At 40.7% G+C, this 18,497-nt stretch overlaps 1 protein-coding gene and 3 non-coding genes across 11 annotated transcripts; all 4 read left to right on the top strand.

Annotated features, from left to right (window-relative positions):
* Nucleotides 1-182: 182 nt before the first annotated feature.
* Nucleotides 183-18,316, top strand: pum1 (pumilio RNA-binding family member 1). 8 transcript variants are annotated; one of them, XM_057354922.1, is made up of 22 exons: nucleotides 183-311; nucleotides 5,825-6,138; nucleotides 6,216-6,284; nucleotides 6,368-6,470; nucleotides 6,554-6,741; nucleotides 6,834-7,003; nucleotides 7,090-7,333; nucleotides 7,700-7,790; nucleotides 7,892-7,993; nucleotides 10,239-10,381; nucleotides 10,501-10,639; nucleotides 11,584-11,712; nucleotides 11,836-12,126; nucleotides 12,422-12,658; nucleotides 12,768-13,035; nucleotides 14,104-14,233; nucleotides 14,349-14,483; nucleotides 15,576-15,713; nucleotides 16,188-16,313; nucleotides 16,401-16,522; nucleotides 16,671-16,863; nucleotides 16,961-18,316. In XM_057354922.1, the coding sequence occupies exons 2-22, from the start codon at nucleotides 5,836-5,838 to the stop codon at nucleotides 17,090-17,092; spliced, it is 3,453 nt and encodes a 1,150-aa protein (XP_057210905.1). In that variant the 5' UTR covers nucleotides 183-311; nucleotides 5,825-5,835; the 3' UTR covers nucleotides 17,093-18,316. The 8 variants fall into 8 exon arrangements, with proteins under 8 accessions (XP_057210905.1, XP_057210904.1, XP_057210903.1 ...); XM_057354921.1 differs by having other exon boundaries at nucleotides 6,365-6,470; XM_057354920.1 differs by having other exon boundaries at nucleotides 6,365-6,470; nucleotides 7,697-7,790.
* On the top strand, nucleotides 13,231-13,367 carry LOC130567554 (small nucleolar RNA SNORA5). The gene has a single exon (XR_008964603.1). It is a non-coding gene; the product is annotated as a small nucleolar RNA SNORA5 (small nucleolar RNA).
* LOC130567555 (small nucleolar RNA SNORA5) lies at nucleotides 15,200-15,336 on the top strand. Its single transcript, XR_008964604.1, has one exon. It is a non-coding gene; the product is annotated as a small nucleolar RNA SNORA5 (small nucleolar RNA).
* Nucleotides 15,927-16,040, top strand: LOC130567556 (small nucleolar RNA SNORA5). Its single transcript, XR_008964605.1, has one exon. It is a non-coding gene; the product is annotated as a small nucleolar RNA SNORA5 (small nucleolar RNA).
* Nucleotides 18,317-18,497: the final 181 nt, after the last annotated feature.

The raw sequence follows: 18,497 nt of genomic DNA, 5'->3' as shown, positions 1-18,497 counted from the left end.
TTTCACCACAAAAACGAACAAACATCTACAGCTATCAAATAACAAAAACACCTCAGGTATTGATCACTAAAGCAATGTAAGCTCATACATTAAAAGCGCTTGTAAAGACACATGCATTGTTGTATGTGTCTCTAGCACAACAAAGAACGACACTCCCCTCTTGGCGCAATGAACCGCACGCGCTCGTTTTCATTCTACCCATGATGACCCGCGCGCGTCCGCTTGGAGCGAGCCGCCATGTTGTCGGTGTGAAAGCAAGGGAGCTGCTGCGAACCGGGGCTGAAATCCGTCACCATCCGCATCCTCCACCTGTGAGTAACCCTCTTCTCTGAAACCGAACGGTCACCGGGAACCGCTTTCGCTCACTGTGCGTTTATATTTTGACGTTACGTGGCGTACCGAGCGATTTTGAGAGCGTTATTGGCAGGCAGCGGTCCCCCTCCTTTCCCCGGGTCTTCCTCCTGTTGTAGTGCTCTTCCTGTCCAGACGACTCGGGCCTTTTGTTAACGGGAGGAGGACCTGTAGAGTAACGCAGAGCCGGCTCGCGGACGCACAGGTACCGTTTTGAACGTGATTTGCACATGCTCGTTTGTTTAATTGAAAATGAACGTAATTTAGCGTGTAGGCCGTGTAACTGTCGATTCGGGTGCGTTAAAACGTTCATCAAAGCTTTGCTTTGACGGTTCCGCCCCTCACCGATTTATAAATCGGTGACTATTCAAACAAACGATTGTGTTTCATGACCATCTGATGTCACCGGGTTCATTTCCACCGCTGGTGAATATGCACTGACCGGTAACGTTACATGTGATGTCTTTGGATCTCGGGGAGTCGCACGTCTTTTGATATTTATTGTCAGGTATGTTTGTGCGATCACGAAACGCGTGCTTTGGTCACGGTTAACCTAGTTACGGTAAGTCTACCCACTTCTGGGAGGTGCGCTTGCAGCCACCCGAGCTTACTGAGCGCTTGTTTCCGGGTGTCTCTGGCCGTGTAATGGCGAACCTGGTCAGGCTTCAAGTGCATGTTTCATAACATCCAAGAGTGCTTTGTCTCAAAATCCACACAGACGACAGACATTATATACACGCGCGAGACTCGCAACGTGCCTGTGATGTTCAGTAACTCAGTATGCCAGTACATGTGGTGTGAGTGTCACAAGAAGCCAAACTGGCTTTTCGGTTCAATAGAAAGATAACAAGGGGTGTGTGATGTATGGGTAGTGTTGGCGGTGGTGTGAGGTAATGTTTGGTTATGCACTGGGGGATTTTTCTCTTGTTTTATTGGTCAGACTCTTCATTACAAAGTTTGGACTAGAAGGGATTTTCCTTGTGAAGCCCAAAACGCATCCATGTCTATGGCTGCAGAAACATGGAACTAAAGTTAAATATTCAGTTTTATAGAATTCAGAGAAATTGTGTGTGATGTTTGGATTGCAGAGTCAAGAGGCCAGTCCAAAAGGCTCCACTCAGGTATGAGCATAGTCATTGATGGAGTATAAAATTGCTTGACCTCTGATCTGTCACGCCTTCTGTTATCTGTGGGATGGTGTGAATTTTGCTCTAATGAAGTTGATTTTTCAGCAATTTTGTTCACATGACCTTGCTGTCCGAGTTCTAACTCTGGGCCTTAATTGATCTATGTGTACACGATTATGTTTAATTGAGTCTTGTGCTGAAGTCTAATTTGCCTGCATTGTAATTTATGGATTTTTTACAGGGTGACACACATGAGCATCTCTTTGATGTCTTGTCGAAAATGACAACATGCTGATCTGTATGAAAAAATTCTTAGTAATTCTTGTTTCAATCATTGTTGGTCTACATGTACACTCAACTTTGTTAGACTCTGAGAAGTAATAAATGAATTTTATGGCAAATATTAGCAGTATTTAATAAAATAAAGGATTAGTGCATGATGGAGGAGGATGTGCTCACGTTCTAAAATAGAATTTGAATGGAATGCTTGATTTTACAAAAATGTACAATCAGTGGCACTAACAAGAAATGTGGTTCTGTTCAAACAGAAGAGGGAAGAGTTTTTTTAAAGGTTGTGGTATTGTATTTTTGAAAAAAATTAAAAGTTAATGAGAGGGTTCACCCAAAAACAAAAGTTCTGTTATTTATTTACCCTCAAATTGTTCAAAACCTGTGTATCGTTCTTTTTTCTGTGGAACACAAAACAATATTTTGAGAAATGGTGTTTGGTCCATGCAGTGGAAGTCAATGAGGCAGTGTTGGGTTACCAACAGTATTTAAAATATATTTTGTGTACCACAGAAGAAAGTTGTGCAGGTTTGGAATGACATTAGTGTGAGTAAACGATGAAATACCTTGAATTTTTGGCTGAAGCTTTAGGTTCTTTGGGTGATTCCCCTCATGATAAAACCCAGCTTTCAGAAAAAACTGTTAGTGAACTGTCAATCGATAGTGCCTGGTTATTATTGTCTTTGACACTAACACAGAAATGATGAATAGGTGTTAGTGGATCTTGGTTTTTATACCTAATACTCCACTCCAAACTGGCCCACCTAATTCCAGAATGATATGTGATATAATCTATCCTCAATGCTGCCAGCTCCTCTGGCACAGTTTTAGGGTGAGATTACACCAGTCGCAGGATTATGCTGTTGGGATTTATTTTGCTGCATCATGCATGTGATGGCCTGCCTCTACAGTGTCATGTGTTTTTTTAAGTAAAAGAATCAGATACGACTGAAATTAAAGGAAGAGCAGATAATATGTAATGGTTTTCCCCAAGCTTGTTTAAAGGGGTCATATGGCGCGAATACGTGTTTTTCTATGTCTTTGGTGTGGTATAAATTGCCCATGCATGTATTAGACACGTAAAATTGCAAAAATAGTGTTTAGTAAAAAAAGATGCATTCTATCTAAAAGCGACTGCTCACCCAGACCTGCCTGAAACACCTCGTGTAACCACACCCCCACAAATCTACGTCAGTTCGTGGTATGATTTGACTAAGACTGCACAAATGTTTGCGCAAGTAAGGTGGGCGTACCTGTCAGTTCAATTGCTTTGGAACCTGATGTTCCAGATATGGTAAGAGGCGTTACATTTCCATCACACGCTTGCAGTATTCGACCAATCACTACGCACTGGTAAACTGGCCAATCATAGCACACCTCGCTTTTCAGAGCAATGAGCTTTGTAAAAAATCTGTGCGTTTCAGAGAGGCGGGGCAAAGAGGAGATGCAAACATGCACGGTATGTGGAAAGTACTGTGGTTTTGAACATTTCAAAAATGTTTGTTTAAATCATGTAGACACATTTCATTACATCTAAAACAAACAATAATATTCGTTTTAGCCATGTCATATGACCCCTTTAAACCAAAGACCTTTGTTGAATTAGTATTTAACAAAGTGTTTGTTAAATTAGGCTGTTTGAAGCTACACTGTAATAGTTTTTTATTGTTTGTTTATATCTGTTAATTGCACAATATTTCTGTTAAATTGAATAACTATGTAAAAATGTCAAAACCCATTCAACAAAGTAGATCTAAATTGCGTGAAAACAGTATAAATATTTGTCACATTAAAATGCTTAATAAACTGGCTCTGTTTTAAGTAAACTGTTATTGTGTTTATGTTCACCTACCAAAAATAATGATTCAAAAGATATTTAAAGAGTTGCACACATTGAAACACCAGGCATATCGGTTAAGTGTGCGAGTTGACGGGGATATTATAATACAGTATTTTAACGATACTTAATATGACTCATTGTGCTTTCGTTACAGTAGTAGTCAACTGTAAATTTTGTGATTCATTAAAATGTATTTAGCCGTCCACTGTACTGTATTAAGGGTTTACTTGTATTAATGTGACTATTAGGGCCGGTTTATGGCACTTTGTGTTTGCGTGGTTGATATCATCCATACAGCATATTGAGCGATTTTCTCACCCTAGTACTCCCGCACGCTATAGCTGGGTATCGATTCTGATGTTCCGATTTGATTCCGATTCACAAGCTCTCAATTCGAGTCAATGATTATAGATTTAGTACAAATCCTATAGATATTTCTTAAAAAGATCAGTAAATAACACATTACAATGGTGAATTAAAAAATGAAATGAAGAGCCACAAACCTGTATATTAAAGGGATAGTTCACCCAAAAAAGAAAATTCTGTCATCGTTTATTCACCCTTATGTAATTTCAGACTAATTTTGAGTTCCGGGACATCGACTACCATAGAAGAAAGAATTAAATGGTAGGCCAAAGGTGCCTGAGAACTCTTTGTTTTCCTACTTTGTTTTCCTACTTGTGTTCAACAGAACAAAAAATACAATATTTTTTTACTATGGTAGTGGATGATGTCCCAGAACTGAAAATTGCTAACATTCTTCCAAATAGCTTTCTCTGTGTTCAATGGAACAACGAAATGTATACAGGTTTGAAAAAACCTGGGGGTGAGTAAATGATGACAGATTTTTCATTTTTGGCTGAACTATCCCTTTAAACTTTAAACACACTTGGGTATATACAGTGCTTGACGAAATATGAAAGAAAAAAAATAGATTCACAGCCTTTGAGAATCGATATTGAATCGACAGCATTTAAAAAAACGATTAATAGATTTTTTTTTGCCCAGCCCTACTGGACGCATTTGCCATGTTAACGGGCCATCAGTGTAGTTCTTCAACCTGGATAAAATATTTAAGTTCTCTGTTTGACTATGTCTAGTGTGTGATGAATGATTAACTGGGCTGCGCCAGTGGAAATCCCTCTATTGTCTCGACTCCTGAAAAATGATATCAGGCCCAAATTTAAATGAGAATGAAATTACTCATTTTGACAGGCTTGCTCTGCTTGATTAACTTGAACATCCACCTCTGGTTTCCCGTCTGAGCCTCAACAAAATGTGTGTTGTGTTTTGATTAAACCTGAATATACTGAAATTTTAGAAGCACTCAGTAATTGTATTGTGTAGATCCAATATGACTTAAGTTATCTCTTTATGGCTGTAAGCTAGGGATGGGCGATATGGCCTTAAAACTCTATTGCGGTAATTTCTGGTATTTTTTTTATAAAGATACAAATGACGATATAACTTTCTATCCACCGCTGTTTTTTGCTACAAGTCAAAAAGTAAAACTTACCCCAAATCAAACAGGCTCTTAAAATATACCTACACTATTTTTGTAAATATAAAATATAATAGTGACATTCGACTTCAAAAGGTTGTAATAAAGAAAAATTAAATTAACTAAAACTCAATAAGTGGGACGCTCTGTTCATCCTGTATATAACAGGCAAGAAATTGTATTAAACAATTTGCACACGCGCACATATCATCTAACGAATGTTTAAATAAATACTTTTAGCCGAACTAAATGTTGTGGTGTAACGTATTATGAACGTACTATCAACGAATACTTAACAAATTAATTAAATAAAACGAAAGTGAAACTAAACATGAACTCAGATGCATCTACAGTGCCAACCTAAACGAGATTTAGAGCTCCTCTTTTAGTGCAAACTCTCTCAGCTTCACGTCCGCCCTCAGCTATACCCGTTTTTGCTTCACATATGAGCTGTGAATGGGTCTCGCAAAGAAATATGTCATCAACTAGAATTTATCGTTTATATTGCGGGAAGACTAATTCCTATCGTGCGGAGAATTTCTGCCGGTATATCGCAAACGATATAATATCGCCCATCCCTACTGTAAGCCTTTTAGATTTTAAGATAGTTGTTTACTCCAACTTGGCTAGATATGAATCTTCTCTTCCTGCCTTTACCTGTAGATGGTCTGCAAACCCGAACGACACAAAAACATAATGTTACGTTTTGTTTTCCAGTCTCTGGTGGAATGAGCGTAGCGTGTGTGTTGAAGAGGAAAGCTGTGCTCTGGCAGGATTCGTTCAGCCCCCACCTGAGACTGCCTCCCCCTGACAGGCCATTACCCAGCATGCCTGTGGTGCTGAGTGCTGCGGGCCACACCCCCCAACCGGGCCCTTCTCCACAGGCCCCTCCCCCTACGCAGGGAGCCGGGCGCTCTCAAGATGACGCCATGGTGGACTACTTCTTCCAGCGGCAGCATGGAGACCAGCCTGGCTACAACAATTGCAAACACCGCTGGCCCACCGGTGACAACATCCATGCAGACAACCAGGTAGAGTTGTGTAGAAATGACCAGGTTAGTGTTAAATAGTGTCAAAACTGTCGTAATAACTGTGGTATTTCATACAGGTACGATCAATGGATGAGCTCAACCATGATTTCCAAGCGCTTGCGCTGGAAGGCCGAGCAATGGGAGAGGTGAGATACGTTTCTTTTCCCTGCTATTATTTCACTTATTTTCTTTATTAATGTGTATGTATGGTGTTCCTGCTTTGTAGCAGCTCCTTACTGGGAAGAAGTTCTGGGAAATGGATGATTCGGGGAAAGATGGACCAAAAGGGATCTTTCTGGACCAGTGGAGGGATAGTGCTTGGGGAGCCTCTGGTATGAATGCATGAAAATCTTCTCAAGACAGGACGCTTTTGTTTTATATATTTAGTATTTATCTCTCAAACACCCCCCTTTAGATCATTCAGTTTCCCAGCCGATCATGGTGCAGCGTCGACCAGGTCAGGGCTTCCACGGTGTTGGAGAAGCTGGATCAGTGCTCTCGCCACGTTCTGAAAGCGGTGGATTGGGAGTTTCCATGGTGGAATATGTCCTAAGCTCCTCCCCTGCTGAGAAAATGGATTCTTGTCTGCGCAAAGGAGCGTTTGTGAGTGTTTCATCTCAGAACTATTCTCATTCTTTTGTTCAAACATGAACAAATCCTTTAAATCTCAAATCCAATCCTTGATTTCCTGCTAGGGCCCGAGAGATCCTGAAACTGATGACCCTGAGAAAAGGGTGGAACCAATACCCAAAACAACGTTCGACCCTGAGAGGAAGGAACTGAAGGAGACAGAGGCAGATGTTTTGGATAACCCAAACGGACTGCCCAATCAGAATGGACTTGATGTGGACGTTAAGGATTTTAGGTAAACTGCCTCTTAATTATGCTTCTGGTAACTGTATTTGAAACATTACTTAAATACGTTAACTAAAAATGTGTCCCTTTCCTCAGTCGTATTCCTGGTAACTGCCCTCCGACTGGTCCAGAGTTGGAGTTGGGTGGACCAGAATTGGTTGGAGGTGCCGGGCCAAAACCACCAGAGGAGTTCTCAAATGTTGAAACCCAAAATGTGACCTTGGACCACATGGAATCTCTTTCCATGGAGACTTTGCAGTTTGAGTACCCTGGAGGCCAGCTGCCTCTTGACTCCACAGCTGCTACTGTTGGCCTGTTTGACTACAACTCTCCTCAGCAGGTAAATATTGAACGCCCCTATCTGTTACAGCTTAGAGGGCTCGACTAAACCATCAGAAACGTTGTGCGCTCTCTATTGTTCAAGGTTTTGACACGTTTACTTAAATCACCTTTTGCTGAGTGATAAAATAACAAATGCTTGCATATATTCACATTTAAATGGCACTGTTTACTATCGAAGGCCAAACCTCTGAAGGCTCTCTTTGAACAACCTCTGTTTGATATGCTGCGAAGCCTAGAATTTATACTTGAAAGACGTATTTGCATACATAGCTCATGGTTTAGAGAGATTAGCATTTATGAATGTAAACAAATGCAAATATTCACCGTAGATCTGTTTCATGCTTAATAAATGCTTGTGTAGCAGCTGTTCCAGAGGCCCAGCGCTCTGACGGTACAGCAGCTCACTGCAGCCCAGCAGCAGTATGCTCTCGCCGCGGCTCAACAACAACACATCGGTAAGTGCTAAATGGTTCGTTGATATACCTGTGGACTAGGTATCTCTACTGATTCTAAAAGTTTTAGGTGGTGTGTGTTGAACTTGTTTTTTGTGTGTTAGGTTTGGCACAGGCTGCATTCGTATCGAACCCTTACATCATCAGCACGGCTCCGCCTGGGACTGACCCATACGCTGCTGGACTTGCCGCTGCTGCCACCCTTGGTGAGAATTTGTGGTTGATAATTGGGATGGAAATAACTGATGTTTTGCTCTGTTTGTTCCTCAAAAGATAACAGTTAAGCTGTGTTCACACCAAATGTGAATTAAGCGGTTTGCGCGAGTAAATTCCATATGAAGTCAATGCAAAGACGCAAATAGATGCGGGCCGATTCGTGTCATTTGCATTGCCCAAATGAGTGTCAAATGCGTCTTAAACGCAATTTGAAAATTCGACTCAACTCGAGTGAGAAAGAGCATTGTTACGTCCAGACATATGACGACACTCCCTGTCGTGCGATGTTTTTCACGTAAAAATACCCACAATATAATAATACTATTCCCACGAGTAATAAAGAGTGAGGAACGAGTCTGATTTGATAAAACGTTATCTTCATTAGGAAGCCAGATGGTGTTACTTTGGTAACGCATTATTAAATAACTGTGACACTGTCGGAGCTGATAGCCTCGTGGGCTGTGCTCCGACATATGGCGCGGTTGCGCATCGGGTGACCCGGGTTCGATTCCTGTCTCGTGGTTCTTTCCCGAACCCCCACCCCCTTCTCTCTCTCTCACTTCGCTTCCTGTCCCCTCTCTCACTTAACTGTACAAAAAAAGCAAAAATGCACAAAATAAATCTTAAATAAATTATAAAATAACTGGGACACTGCCTGTGAAAACCCAGCTAAGGTCATTTTTTGAGATTTGACTGTTTTCTACATAAAATCATTCTACATAATGTAAAGAACATTCTGTGAAAATACAACCTTGTTTTCTTTAATAGTGACTGAGTGAAGCTGTGTCAAAAATTTTAATTAGAAATTAATTAGGGATGGCGATAATCAGTATCGACTGATAAAATCAAATTTTCATACTATCGGCTGATAGTTTGAAAACATCCGATGATCAGGGCCAATATCTCTTGTCAATCTAAAGAGGACAGGAAAATGCAATGAAGTGAATGTGCTCTTTGTATAGAAAATGTTAAAGCAAAACTTTGTAGTTTTTTCAACCTTAAAGTAATGTCTCTAAAATTATTTCAGTGGTAGAACAACTCTTAACCAGACAAATTCTACTGCCGCTGCTACCTGTGCAGCCTCATAGCGGCTACAACCACACACTGTAAGTTCTATGTTTGGGTCGGTACACACAGCCCCTGCCTGCGGAAGAGTGCGACATAGTTTCCAAACAAGGTTTCTGCATTTGCCAGTTCCATCAGCTTAGTAAACAAATTCACATGTATTGCGCTGCTCACAGCGAAGCTTATACAGCTACATTATTTACAACACTGGTAACAGACAATTGCACTTATCAACCACATGGGGAACCCGTGAGCATAAGTTCTATAGTGTTGCTTTAAGAAACATCCCCAGTTTGATGTTCAATATTAGTAGTCACTATATGAATTAATAATATATGTAAAAGTTAAGAAATATTAATTTAATCTTCATAATTTAGTTAATGTAAGTTAATATAACCACCATACTATCGGCATCTGTAGATATCTATGAAAAATCGGTATCGGTCGAAATGTTTGTATCGGCGCATCTCAGAAATTATTGGTTGAAATCACCCTATGATGCTCCCGATCTCACATTTAGATTGTGAGACTTGATCCTGATATTCACAGACAGGGTCACAATAAGCAACAATGTTCAATTTCTAACCTAAAACCAAAGGTAATGTTTGTGCAACGAAATACAATAGTTTAAAATAAAGCCTTCTAAATATATACTCGCTCCACCCTTAATATACACATGCATTACAAGTGAAAGCGACATCATAGACTCCATCAGGTATAATGGCTAGAGGCTTGTTTCTTTGTACTTGGCAATGACAGTACATGAATTTAAACTGCTGTTCAGGAACAACAATCAGTCAGATTGTTCTCCTAGTCAGTGAAGCAGGAGCAGTCTGTTACGAAAGGTCCTCGGCTAAGCAGTCAGTAGATGAGAAGTGTTGTTCCTGATGGCTGAGAGCTTGGACAGTGTCCTCCAGGGAGTTCAGCTTTAGCTCTAGGATTGAGGTAGTCTGCTCTGTTAAGCCACATGCACGCGCACACACGCACGCACACACGCACGCACACACAAACAAACAAACATACCCTGCTTTGATGCTTAAACCACAGTACAAAGGCAAATTGCTGCTACCATTACTGATTCAGAACTTCTGCCTGTAGTACATCAAAGACACGGAAAAAAGTCCACTGTGGCCCTTGATCTGAGAAATTAAGTATTTTTGTGTATTTCAGGTCCGGCGGTGATGCCCCCTCAGTACTATGGTGTGACTCCCTGGGGTGTGTACCCTGCCAATCTATTCCAGCAGCAGGCTGCCAACCCTTCCAACTCTGCCAACCAGCAGACAGCAGCACAGAATCAGCAGAACCAACAACAGGTACGAGCTGAGCGAACCAAAACCTTTGATGTTGCCATCAATCTTTAACGCAATTGCTGACTTTCAAGCGTTTTTCGTAAATGCATCAGCCAATCCTTTGCTCTTTGTTTTGGCCCCAGGTAATGCGTGCAGGTGGAAATCAACGACCTTTGACCCCCAGCCAAGGACAGCAGAATCAGCAAACAGAGCAGCTTGTGGCTGCAGCAGCTGTGAACTCCGCATTGGCTTTTGGGCAGGGTCTGGCAGCAGGGGTACCTGGTAAGGGATTCTTGATATTTTAAAGGGACGCTGACAGAAATATGTGTAAGCAAAGTGACAGTTATTGGCTTGAAATGGCTAGTTCACCCATAAAAGAAAATTCTTGCGTCATTTGTTTCCCCTCATGTTGTTCAAAACCTGTGTTTGACTCTTTCTTCAGTGGAATCCAATTGTTTTGTGTCCATACAATGGCAGTCAATGGAGGCCAATGTTGTTTGGTTACCATCATTTTTTTGAATATCTTCTTTTGTGTTCTGCACAAGAACAAAAGTCATACAGGTTTGGAATGACATTAGGGTGAGTAAATAATGAAAGGGATTTCATATTTGGGTCAACTATCCCTTTAAGACATCAAAGAGTAACTATTACAATGTCTTTAAAATTACATTTCATGCTGTGTGTAATGTTGCTGTGTGTGAATGTAAGGAGTCTATAAAGTTGTAAAGCCGAAAGTGAACGAATAACAAAGTTATGGGCTTGTGAAAAAAGGAGTCGACTCTGAATCACGCGAATGAGTCGTCCTAACTTCTGTTCCGGGTCAGATTTGCATCACTCCGTGTAATGCCCGCCTACGTTCCATTTGCGACACTGCATGCGGTAAACCAATCGCAGCAGACTAGACCATCTGACCAGAGTTGGCTGACAGAAAGGAGGGGATTAGACAGATGAATCGCCGAACGAATCATTTGAGAGTCAGTCAAGAAGTAAAGTAACAATAACAGCCTATTATTAGAAAATGAAAGTGTTTTTACACCGTGTATGTATGTAAACTTGTTGTCGGACACTCCATAAACCAAAGTAGGACATTAAAAAATCACAAAATATTTACTCTTTAAGGGTCACCTTGTTCGCTGAATAATGCAATTGTATACATCAGTGTCACCACTCTAGTCAATTTTTGAAAAGTAAGACAATGATTGATAATGTATCTTGTGGTGTTCCAGGTTACCCCATGTTAGCTCCAGCTGCGTATTATGACCAGACAGGTGCGCTTGTGGTAAATACAGGTGCTCGTGGTGGCCCTGTTCGACTTATGGCCCCTGCATCAGTTATCATCAGCCAATCAGCAGCAGGTACGTCTATAAACTTGCCATGACTCAAGTCCGCTCAAGAAGAACCTGTGGCATCAAAGTCCTTTACAAACAGTCATTAAAGTTATAAAGGGTTTTGTATTTGAATATGTTTTTATTTTACAGTTGCAGCTGCCGCTGCCTCAGCAGGTGGAGCTAATGCAGGTCTTGGGGGCGGAGCAAGCGGGGCATTCCGTGCGTTGGGTTCCCAGCAAGCTCCTGGGCTGCAGGGAAGCGGGGCTTTGGGCGGAAGCTCTTTTTATGGGAGCGGCTCTCCGAGCTCTTCCTCGCAGAGCTCTTCGCTATTTTCACAAGGCTCTGCCCAGCCAGGAAGCACTTCGCTTGGATTTAATGCAAACCCCTCTTCTTCTCTGGGAGCCACGCTTGGAGCAACACTCGGAGGTTTCGGTACAGCAGGTGTGTGTGAATTTGATTGTGAGCAAAGTACTCGATGAAAACCACTTTATATACTGCTGTAAAACGTATTCTACCTGACGCTTGGAGTACATCTAATTTGTCTATTTTTTACAGTTAGGATTAAATAGAATTGGCTTTATTATTTTTCCCAGCACTGCAGGACCGAAAATAATGTGATTATTCCTGAAACTCTGTTTGAGATTAAATAAGATTTGCATTTAATGATGTGTTCAGTCTTGCTGGGAGGGAGCAATGGCATAGTTTGCATATAATTTTGTGTTTGTTGTGTTCGCAGTGGCTAATTCCAGTTCCAGTGGTTCACGTCGAGATTCTCTGACAGGCAGCTCTGATCTGTACAAGCGCACACCCAGTAGTCTCACCCCTATCGGCCATGGACCTTTCTACAATGGCCTCAGCTTTAGCTCCTCCCCTGGCCCTGTTGGCATGCCACTTCCTAACCAAGGCCCCTCCCACTCTCTGACCCCACCTCCTTCGCTCTCAACACATGGATCTTCAAGCAGTTTGAACCTTGGTGAGTGTGTAAGTTTTAAGGCTGTCCTGACTGATGTTACAAGATGCTGATGTTTATTTACCGTATAAAGGCAGTCTGTCTAATTACCTCTTTGGCTCCTCCCCCTCAGGTGGACTAACCAATGGTAGTGGACGTTTCATCTCGGCAGCTCCAGGAGCAGAGGCGAAGTACCGCAGTGCCACCACCGGCTCGTCTCTCTTCAGTCCCAGCAGCCAGCTCTTCCCGTCGTCACGGCTACGCTACGGTATTTCCGATGTGATGCCGTCAGGACGCAGCCGTCTACTCGAGGACTTCAGGAATAACCGCTACCCCAACCTGCAGCTGAGAGAGATCGCAGGACATGTCATGGAGTTCTCTCAGGATCAGCATGGCTCCAGGTAAAGCAAATGAACAAAACTGGGCTTTATTGTTTTTGCGTTGTGATGTTACATCTTTTGTTATTGATAGTAGATAATACTGACATGAGAGTAAAGTTTATTTTAAGATGTATCAAGTTTTTAATACAAATAAGAAGAAAAGCATTAGTTTGAGATCCGTTTCACAAGTTCATTTCCGGACTAAATCTATCGAACTGCAGCTTTGTCAAATTCAGTGTTTCCTCTTCATTGGACAACACTGGCCAAAATGGCTGCAACAGTGAATAAGTAGTTCATGGGACCCATGTTCTTCTTAAGTGGATACTGGGGACAGAAAATACCTACGTACATATTTAAACATTTAACAAAGACATTTTTTTTCTAAGAGTACGTTTACACGATGAAAAACTGAAAAGGTTTTCCTTTCTGTTTTTGAAAAGTTTCACGTACGCACCACAGCAATATCAAAACGATCCGCATTTACATGGATCTGGGAAAACAAATAAAAACGATATATTTTGCATGCCAGGCCAGTGGATGGTGCTGTAAGAAACCCTAAGTGCTTGCGCACATCCGCATACTGTAGCTGTGTCTGAATTGTAGCTGCACTATTTCCTATATAGAAAATGCTAAATAGTCCACTATATGGGGAAGAAGTGAATGAAAATGAGTGAACAATTTTGGACACTGACGTAATATATCCTGCGTCTGACAGTACTGTCGCAGACATTCATCATAACGCTTATATTACACCTGTGTGGCTGTATGGACTGTTTTGTAAAATGGTAAAGTTCATTTTTACATTATTTGTCACGTTTATTGTAGGCTATTAGTTTAGAATAAAAAGTTTGCGTTTTCAGTCCCCAAAACGCCGTTTTTGTGTATATGCACAATCAAAATGCATAATAAGTTTTCAGTTTCTTCTTTAAAACGGCCTCTAAGTTACAGTTACAGAATTCAGTTTCAGTAATGTGCAGATTTTAACCTCTTGCTTTGATCTTTTGTAACTTCTATGAGAATTACTTTGTCAGATTGGTGCCAAAGCAATACATATTCTCACATGGACAAATCATTTGTGTTTATGTGCAGGTTTATTCAACTAAAATTAGAGAGAGCAAGTCCTGCAGAACGCCAGTTGGTCTTCAATGAGATTTTACAGGCAGCGTACCAGCTCATGGTTGACGTGTTTGGAAATTACGTCATCCAGAAGTTCTTTGAGGTAACACTGAATTCTTTTGTTAATCTACTTCTCTTCTAAATGGCACAAAATTTCTGAGATTCAGTGTACTGTATGTCGATTAGGCCTAAAAGTGTCTTTATTGTTTTCTGTTTAGTTTGGCAGTCTGGATCAGAAGTTGGCGCTGGCTGAGAGGATCCGAGGTCATGTTTTATCTCTGGCCCTGCAGATGTATGGCTGCAGAGTGATCCAGAAAGCTCTGGAGTTCATCCCTTCGGACCAACAAGTTATTGTACGTTTCTGCAGATGTGCGCATCCATGCACATTGATGTTAGAATTGTCTTGTTGCTTTAATGAAATTCCATGTTGTATTAATTGCTTTCAATAGAGCAGGCCAGTGTGGATTTTAATACATTACAGATGTCATGCTGAGACGTTTCTAATCATTTTAGTCATTAAATCAGAATTTTGAATAAGTTCATTGAAACTAATAATTGCATCTGATTTTCAGAATTTGGCTTGCCAACTGTGACGGCAGTTTTGCTAATGATGTTTAAATTACAAAGCATGATAATTGGGCTAAAAATGGTCTTAATGCTTATCAGAATTATATGGCGAAGATTTAATGTATCGACCAGCTGTAACACAACATGGGCATTATGTTTCTCTGTTATGATGTTACAACTTCGATTATCGGTGGGATTTAATACTAATATGTAGCGCAGATGGGAGTGGAGATTTCGTGCTCAAACCTTGCATTGCATGACCCATTTAAATGCTCTCCTCGCATAAATTTTGCGTGTAAAAGGGAAACTCCTACAAATGAATATGCAATCATTTTTACTGTCTTAAGTAAATCCCGACAGTAATTTTTAACACCAAAAGCGGCGTTTGTGCTGGTGCAAGCTGTTAGTAAATCTGTCCTTTTTTATACTTTTGAAGAATAAGAGTGATAGTTAGTTTGGTTTGGGATCCGTTTCACGAGTTCTCAACAAATGTTTGTCCAGCTGCAGCTTTGTCAAATTCAGTGTTTCCTCTTCAGTGGACAACACTGGCCAAAATGGCTGCAACAGCGAATAAGTAGTTCATGGGACCCACGTTCTTCTTAAGTGGATACTGGGGACAGAAAATACCTACGTACAAACATTCACTTCAATGCCTAAATAGCTATTATAAATAGCATTATTCAGTAGCCTGCCTGGCCTAAGTGATGTTAGCGGGAAAAAAAGAGGCTTTCTAATTTTTACATTTTATGTTGTCCTTTAAGTCTTTAAATCAGAATTTTTAATCTCTTTATTGAATTTATTCTGATTTACAGAAGTTGGCCTACAACTGTTAAAGTGGTTTTGCTGATGATACATACATGTCTTTGTGTCTTACGCAGAATGAGATGGTTCGGGAGCTTGATGGACATGTGTTAAAGTGTGTAAAGGATCAAAATGGCAACCATGTGGTGCAGAAGTGTATTGAGTGTGTCCAGCCTCACGCTCTTCAGTTCATCATTGATGCCTTCAAGGGACAGGTGGGTTTCTTTGGCAGCTTACTATTCAACAGATTCAAATGCTATATGCTTGAATTAAAGAGCTTTTTATAGTATATTCGTCTGTTTATCCTGGGCCATTTGTGTGTGATTTACAATCAATTTATTTTTACAATCAAGACAATTGCAGTGCACTTAAAGAAATCGCAGATTCATAAGTTTCATTTATTGTGATTTCTTGTCTGTTTGTACATCTGCAGCCTTGTCAAATTCAGTGTTAACTTGTTAGTAGACTACACTGGCCAGATGGCTGCAACATTAAGTTAGTAGTTCTAGGGGCCCATGTTCTTAAAGTGGTTACTGGGATCCGAAAACAGCATACGTACATTGTGTAACCTGCCTATTTTAAGATAAAGATAAGATTTTAAGATAAATCTGTAGAGTTAAAAGGTGCCTGCAGATCATTTTTAAAACAAGAATCATACATTGTAATTAATAACTGTGTGTGTTGTGCAGGTGTTTGCTCTGTCCACACACCCATATGGTTGTCGAGTGATCCAGCGTATTCTGGAGCACTGCCTGCCGGAGCAGACCCTACCCATACTGGAGGAGATACATCAACATACCGAGCAGCTGGTCCAGGTAATTTATGAAGAAGTCTTTTTCTTTAATAACCCAGGAATAATCTTATCTATTCCTCCCATCAAAACCCGTTCCCTCACCATGCAGGATCAGTATGGAAATTACGTAATCCAGCACGTGTTGGAGCATGGCCGTGCAGAAGACAAGAGCAAGATCGTCGCCGAAATCAGAGGAAACGTTTTGGGGCTCAGTCAGCATAAGTTTGCCAGGTGCTCACAAACGTTCATGTGCATTAGAGGAAAAAACATAGCAGTTACAGCAAGACGTTTACAGTACCTCTGTAAAATTTTTGACATTTATGAAACGAATGCTGTCATTGAGTTTAACTGAAAAAGTCTCTCATTTTTTCCTTTTCAGTAATGTTGTGGAGAAGTGCGTGACCCACTCCTTGCGTGCGGAGCGTGCGATGCTGATCGATGAGGTATGCAGTATGGCGGACGGGCCGCACAGTGCCTTATACACCATGATGAAGGACCAGTACGCCAACTACGTTGTGCAGAAAATGATCGATGTTGCAGAGCCTACGCAACGCAAGATTGTAATGCACAAGGTACAGCTTTCATTTCAGCATTTTTCCTTTTTTGGGGAAAAGGTGGCACTTGTATAAAGATGATTATTTGTGACGAATGTGTTATTGTTGTGTTTAGATCCGGCCCCATATTGCGACGCTGAGGAAGTACACGTACGGAAAGCACATTTTGGCCAAACTGGAGAAGTACTACATGAAGAATGGCGTTGACCTCGGCCCGATCTGTGCTCCCCCTAACGGCATCTTGTAAACCTTTCCCATAACTAGGATGCCTGTGTCTGTGTGTTCTTGTGTGTGTTTCTACACCCAACATTAGGGAGGTTGGGTCAGATTCGCTGAAACCCTCCCATCATTGCTGAATCATCGCGACCCTCTTTTCCCCTCCCCGTTTATATCTTTTTTTGTTTTTCGTTCTACTACCTAAATGAGTGTCCTTTTCGGGTCCTGTATGTATGTAATGAGAGAATATTTGATTTATCCCACTTTCGAAATGTAGGCTTGCGCAAACACACTTTATTGCTCTGCAACTCCTTTCTAACGTGCATATTCTTTCATAACACACACACATTATTGCTAACACTTGATTGCTAACACGCAGACATTAAGCATGGGAGACGTTTTTGGTCTTGCTTCTATAAACTATTTAGTGCATACTTGATGTAGACCTTTGCATATATATAAATATATATATATATATATATAAACTTTGTAGTTTTTCTGGTTTTTGATGTCCAATCTGTATCTATAATCTTCCCCAGTAGTGAATACATACTTCTGATTGTATAATTGTACATTTGTAAACCTTCGCTAATGTAAATGTGGACTTGCTTCTACAGCCCTTTTTTGGTATGAGAAGAAAAAAAGACGATGGAAAAAAATCTTGTGCATTTCAGTGTAAATTCTCACCTTTTTGGTTGTGGTTTCAGAGTTATGAGTTGTTATATATTGTAAATTGTAATATGAAATTTTTTGTTGGTTTTGAAGCCCTTTGGATTATTACTGCATAGATGTACAAAGAACAGAGAAAATGCGCACTGCTTTTAGCCACTCACCAGCCACCTCTTTTTCACTTCCACTCATTTCTTTTTTAAGGTCTTTTATAGTCCCTCCCTCGCTCCAGGGCAGGTAGCATCGAGCGCGTTTGTGTGTATGTGTTTGACGCGTTAGACTGCCCTGGGTCAGAGTTAGAGGTGTGTACAGATTTGCCATTCTTTTGTCTACTTGTAAGTGATTGTAACATACTGGCCATTGGTTTTTGATTTGGACACTCTCCGGTGTATATTTAAACAGCCTTGTGTATATTTCCTATGATTCTCTTTATGCAGGCACACTTGTAACCATAATGTGTATAGGTAACAGATTCTGTGTGTGCTTTCTGCCTGGGCAACTATTTTTTGTAACTCCAGTTGTAGATTGTCTCTAAACAATGTGTGATCTTTATTTTGAAACAAAACAATGAAAAAACTTCAAAATTTCTGAGTTGTCTTGACTTTTCCTTTTCACGTCCTTCATAGTGAAATAGAAATACTTGTGGAAAGTTTTGTTGGAGCCTTTAAAACGAATTATAACAGCATCACACAAAAATGTACAAACACTTAAATGTTAATTACAATTTCAAGGAAGGATATTTTTGTGATGGAATTTCTTGTGGTGAT

The sequence above is a fragment of the Triplophysa rosa genome, linkage group LG16 (assembly GCF_024868665.1).
Source record: "Triplophysa rosa linkage group LG16, Trosa_1v2, whole genome shotgun sequence".
Lineage (NCBI taxonomy): Eukaryota > Metazoa > Chordata > Actinopteri > Cypriniformes > Nemacheilidae > Triplophysa > Triplophysa rosa.
Note: the sequence above shows the minus strand (reverse complement) of the source record. Positions and strands in the feature narration are given on the sequence as shown.